Genomic DNA, 5157 nt, shown 5'->3' on the forward strand with positions numbered 1-5157 from the left:
TGATTTTGATGTTATGAAATGGACAAGATACGACATAAATTAATTTTCATCCACTTTTATAGATGTGTTACTAAAGTTAATACTTGCATCAATGTCTAAATATGTTCTTAGTTTCTAGATATGATGATTAAAAATAGTCAATTAATTAAACAATTTTCCTCCATCTCTACAGTTCAGTTTTCTCAAAGTCTTCAAAAATACAAAAATAAAACTCAAAGTGTAACGACCCAGATCCATTGCTAGCCAATATTGTCCTTTTGAACTTTTCCTTTCGAGCTTCCTCTCAAGGCTTTAGAAGCCGTCGCTAGGGGAAGGTTTCCACACCTTATAAAAAGGGTGGTTTGTTCTCCTCCCCAACCAATATGGGACATCACAATCCACCCCCCTTCGAGGCCTAGCGTCCTCGCTCGCTGGCACTCCTTCCTTTAATCGATGTGGGACTGCCACCAAATCCACCCCCATTCGGGGCCCAGCGTCCTTACTGGCACATGTGTCTACCCCCTTTGGGGAAGAGCGAGAAGGCTGACACATCATCTGGTGTCTGGCTCTCATACCATTTGTAACAACCCAGATCCACCGCTAACAGATATTGTCCTGTTTAGGCTTAACCTTTCGAGCTTCCCCTCAAGGCTTTAAAACGCGTCTGCTGAGAGAAGGTTTCCACACCTTTATAAAGGGTGGTTTGTTTTCCTTCCCAACCAACGTGGGACATCACAAAAAGTCGTACACTAAAAAGCTGAGATTATATCCATGTAACTCACTTTTTCCAAATCATGACAGTATCATTCTAGAACAAACCCAAGTTTTCAATCATATAATTGCGAATCCAAGACATTATAACAAAGTTACCAAGTTCGATGAAAAGGCTACAAAGTCAAACCCAACGTGGCTTTAGTTTGAAACATGTTTATTACTAATGAACAAGGTGTGGAGTTTTTTCAAGTCCACGCTATAGTATAGTGCACGTCCTAGTTGACAGTTTGAAAGAGAGGGCAGAATCATTCAAAGATGATACAAATCTGGAAAGTTATGTACATGGTGGGCAGAGTTTTATGGATGGCATCAGCGTTGAAACCGAACGTCCTTGTGGAAGAGGACAATCAGTCGCTCCAGTTATCTTTGTCTGCACTGGATTCCCAATCCTGCGAGTCCACTAAAATGGAATAAGCTACCAGGAAACTTCATTGATATTAATGGAAAGCAAATCCAGAGTTATTCAATTCCATTACATGCAGGGGCATGAGTTCAGAAGATGTACCAGTTCGGTAGAGTCCCGGGATGGTGACCAGACGAGAATTTGCCTATCATTGCCACCAGTGTACAGTTCCTGAAGAACATTGCAAAATTTTGAAGCAACTTTTATCATTTGGTCCACAATTTTTCGAATTCAGTTGAACCAACCGTACCTGATCCTGGAAACTATACAAGCAACAGTTCACAGCTTCGTAATGGCCGCTGAGCGTCAGGGATGCCTTCCCTGTCCACATATCAAATGCCTAAAAGTTCAAGAAGTTAACTAGATTACGCGTAAGCTGTGCACAGAAAGAAGCTGAAAGATATAGGAAGAAGCATGTACTTTAATATTTGCCATGCATGGAGCAAATACAAGGGCTGAGTCTTGAGATGTGGCTAATTGCAACGGCTTATTGGTATGTAACCTCACGGTTTCATAATTCACGAGTGTATTACACCCGGATTCGACATCCCACAACTTTAACCTTGAATCAGAACCTGGAATCAAAATCCAAATTTAACATCTGATCATTTTATATGGGGGTGGGATGGGGGAATAACAGTATATAACATGACTACCTCAACCGATCGTGAAAAAAGAAATTCAAACAAGAAGATATTGCTAATGAATTGTCGTTAGTAGATTTAATTATATCACAAAGCAGATAGAGGGTCTAATAAAGAACTCAATTCTCCAACTATCAAGATTTGTTAGAATAACATTAATGCAGATCTTGTTATTGATATTTCAACACTCCTATCAGCATCATTATCACCAGAAGTAGGGTACATGACTAACATGTACAAAAGGATTTTCAAAATACTCAATTATAGGTATCCTCTTTTATAATCAAAGTCTAATGGCGTTCACATTTTAAATTCCCCTTGTGCTTCAACTTAATCAATCCACTAATTTTTCCTCCATCAAGGCACGATGTCCGGCAGCCGCATACTAGGAAAATCATGGCTTTCAATAGATGATTAATTCCAGAAGAAAATGAGTATAACACAGTTGAACTATATTTAATTGGATTGGAAAGGGTTGACAGGGTAACTCCACCTGCACTGAGAAGGTACATGCCATCTCCAGTTACTTTTAATCCAGTAACAGCACCGTAGTGAGAAACTGCTCGATCCTGGCTGGACAAAAGCCCTGGGTGTAGCCTCTGCCTTGTGGATCCCTTAGCTGGCAGTTTACCTGTAGTAGATGATGGCTTTGTTGCGTTTCCATTGGATAGTTTCTTATGAAGTATGCGAGATTTCATATTTGAACTTTGGCTGGCCAAGTGGGACTTAGATGTTGATAGCTGAGAAATAATAAAATAAAATCTGTTAATTGACAAACATAAAGAACTGGTGGATACCGTGATAGCCAAACTAGGGAGGAGAGGGACCTTATTTGCAGTCCATCCTGAAATAGGTGGACGTCGCCCGAGCTGGGATTGAGACTGATCTAGAACACGAAAACATCCAGCTCGTCTGATGTCCCAAAAACGAATTGCTCCATCACATCCGCCAGTAATCAAAACCCACTCGCTAGAAGCTGACCATTCTACACTCATTACACCATCTATAAAATGATAATATAAACAATAATGTCAATAGATATAGATTTACATAGATAGATAGGCAAAACAGAAAAGACTGGTTGAATAAATTTCATAAACAATCAGGTGTTGCAAATTGTAAAATGGGTAAAGTAGTACACAATGGGAAAGTAAAACTGAAAGGGGGCATAGATCAGGGCAATTAATAATCAAGCTCTTAAACTGTTTGTCATACAGGTATTGACATCTTCCACAAATTGATTAAAACTACGGGCTGCAATTGCTGTAATATTTTGAAACTAAAACAATTGGTACAACTTAAAGACAGCAACAACTCTCTTAGAATTAAAAGTAGAGACCACCACCATACCACGATGTCCAGATAAGGTGTGAGAAAATGCTCCCGATGAAATATCACAAAGGCGGACTTGAACATCTTCCGTTCCAGCAGCAATCAGCATGTGTGATGTTGCCAAAGAGGACATGGCTGTCCTATAGACTTTTCCAGGCAATTTAAAGTTCACCACCACCTACAAGAAGGAAATATTAGTTTATAACAAAATTGCTGGTAAAACCCACATGATCACTAAGTTACCTACCTGAGTTGTATTTGTATCCCAGACATTAATGTGATGATCATATGAACCTGTGACAAACAATCCAGTATCAATGGGATACCATATGGCCGAGGAAATTGCATATTTATGTCCATGTTCATGCTGCTTATCAACTGCAAAAAGGCATTGGTATTTTGCAATAAGACCCTCAGAATGAGATGCACGTTGAATATCAAAAACAGCAGCCGATGCATCTGATGCTCCAGATAACAAATATCTCCCCTCCGTCAAATCGACCTGATTTCATGACCCAGAATGTCGGTGCTAGATGTTCTTATTAGTTTTATAAGCATGTTATGAAAATGGAACAGAGATACCTACTAAAGAATGAAATCAACAAAAGTCAAGCTTATAAAATCCGAACACTCAACTAGCTCTACAACACCAAACTTCCTTTAATAGCCACAAGTGTTCAAGCCAACTTACATGCGCCTTGACTACTCTCAGGGCACAATGTGCTTGGCTCTACAATATTTGATGTCAAGAACTCATGGAATATTTCATATCCTATGAGCCACCATGGTTTAAACCCATGACCTCAAAGACCATCTAGCTTTAAAATTTTTGCTTCTTTAACGATTGGGCCAACCATGGTGGTTGGGCTACAAGACCATAATCGACCTAAAAGAATGTTGAAATTCAGAAGAAACAGAATGAGGTAAAATAAATATAAAATATGTTAATAGAGTTATCAATAGAACAATAATTATAAAAGAACACCAATGTCAATCAGATAAAATGCTTAGTAAAGATTGCTCTTTGTGACATGTGTTCGAAAATTTTATTGCCTATGCATGACATATACTGAGTCAAGCTTAAAAAAAGTATAATATTAAGCTAATTCTGCAGGGTAAGTGAAAAACAAAGACCTATATGATGCAACAAATTGAGTTCATATTTTGTTGTAGTCATAAATCCAAAAAGGATTTCAAGTTGCTCTATAGACTTATCCTTTGTAGTTCTCCACTTGGTTCAAAACAGAATCAGTTTTCCAAAAGGTAAACGAAGTCCAATTATAAACTCAGCAACTTTAGAAAGTTCCAAAATGAAAACTTCCCTATAATCAACAGAAGTTATCCTAACTCCTGATTCTGGCTTAGGAGAGCACAATTAAGAACATAAAGTCAATGAAGACCTTATTAAGCTGTTGAAGTGTTAAACAACCATTTCAGGAGGATTTTACTACAATTTTTATTTTATTTTTTTTATTAACTTTTGCGTATTCGGCCCTTGTGATCCTTACTTTCTGTTATGTTCATTTAATTTTCATACGCTGCCCCTTTTATGGGTTTGTTACCATTGAAGTGTTGATTTATTTCAATTTACTATAACCCGTCAACTTAAAGCTAAGCTTTGGAGTTACTTTGGAGTTAATTGGTGATTTAACATGGTATCAAAGAAAGAGCGCTTGTGTTCAAACCCCTATAAAGTTATTCCCCCAATTAATAGTGATTTTCGCTTATTGTGCCTTCTACAAGTTTCCAAGTCCACAATTGAGGGAAGAGTGTTTAAATGTTGATATAATAAATTTATCATAACCCATCAGCATAAGCTTTTGGGTTCATCGGTGATTTAACCATTACAAGCTTAGCCTATTTAATACAATTTTTCCTAGGTGACTCTTAGCTCATTCACGTTTTCTAACTTCTTTTGTTGTCTCTCTTCTGCCTCTCCTGGCTCAAGAGAAGTAAAAGAACATGAGAGAAAGAGAAGAAGGAAAAAAAAAAAAAAAAAAAAAAAAAAAAAAAAAAAAAAAAAAA

General features: G+C 37.7%; 1 protein-coding gene across 3 annotated transcripts in view; it reads right to left on the reverse strand.

Moving 5' to 3' along the window:
• Positions 1 to 788: 788 nt before the first annotated feature.
• The window catches only part of LOC111453993 (DNA excision repair protein ERCC-8-like), a 6165-nt gene continuing 1796 nt past the window's right edge, over positions 789 to 5157 (reverse strand). Inside the window, exons 2-9 of one of the 3 annotated variants that reach the window (XR_002712342.1) lie at positions 3380 to 3634; positions 3151 to 3310; positions 2628 to 2803; positions 2294 to 2540; positions 1577 to 1731; positions 1407 to 1477; positions 1259 to 1327; positions 789 to 1142 (exon numbers count right to left, since the gene is read on the reverse strand). Coding sequence is in view for 2 of the 3 variants with exons in the window: in XM_023095251.1 (XP_022951019.1) it covers positions 1028 to 1153; positions 1259 to 1327; positions 1407 to 1496; positions 1577 to 1731; positions 2294 to 2540; positions 2628 to 2803; positions 3151 to 3310; positions 3380 to 3634 (1278 nt within the window). In the remaining variant the exon portion in view is untranslated. Of the gene's footprint in view, positions 1154 to 1258; positions 1328 to 1406; positions 1497 to 1576; positions 1732 to 2293; positions 2541 to 2627; positions 2804 to 3150; positions 3311 to 3379; positions 3635 to 5157 lie in introns of all 3 variants that reach the window. The other 2 variants (XM_023095251.1, XM_023095252.1) reach the window with 2 other exon arrangements.

Source organism: Cucurbita moschata, unplaced genomic scaffold (assembly GCF_002738365.1).
Source record: "Cucurbita moschata cultivar Rifu unplaced genomic scaffold, Cmos_1.0 Cmo_Scf00016, whole genome shotgun sequence".
Classification (NCBI taxonomy): domain Eukaryota; kingdom Viridiplantae; phylum Streptophyta; class Magnoliopsida; order Cucurbitales; family Cucurbitaceae; genus Cucurbita; species Cucurbita moschata.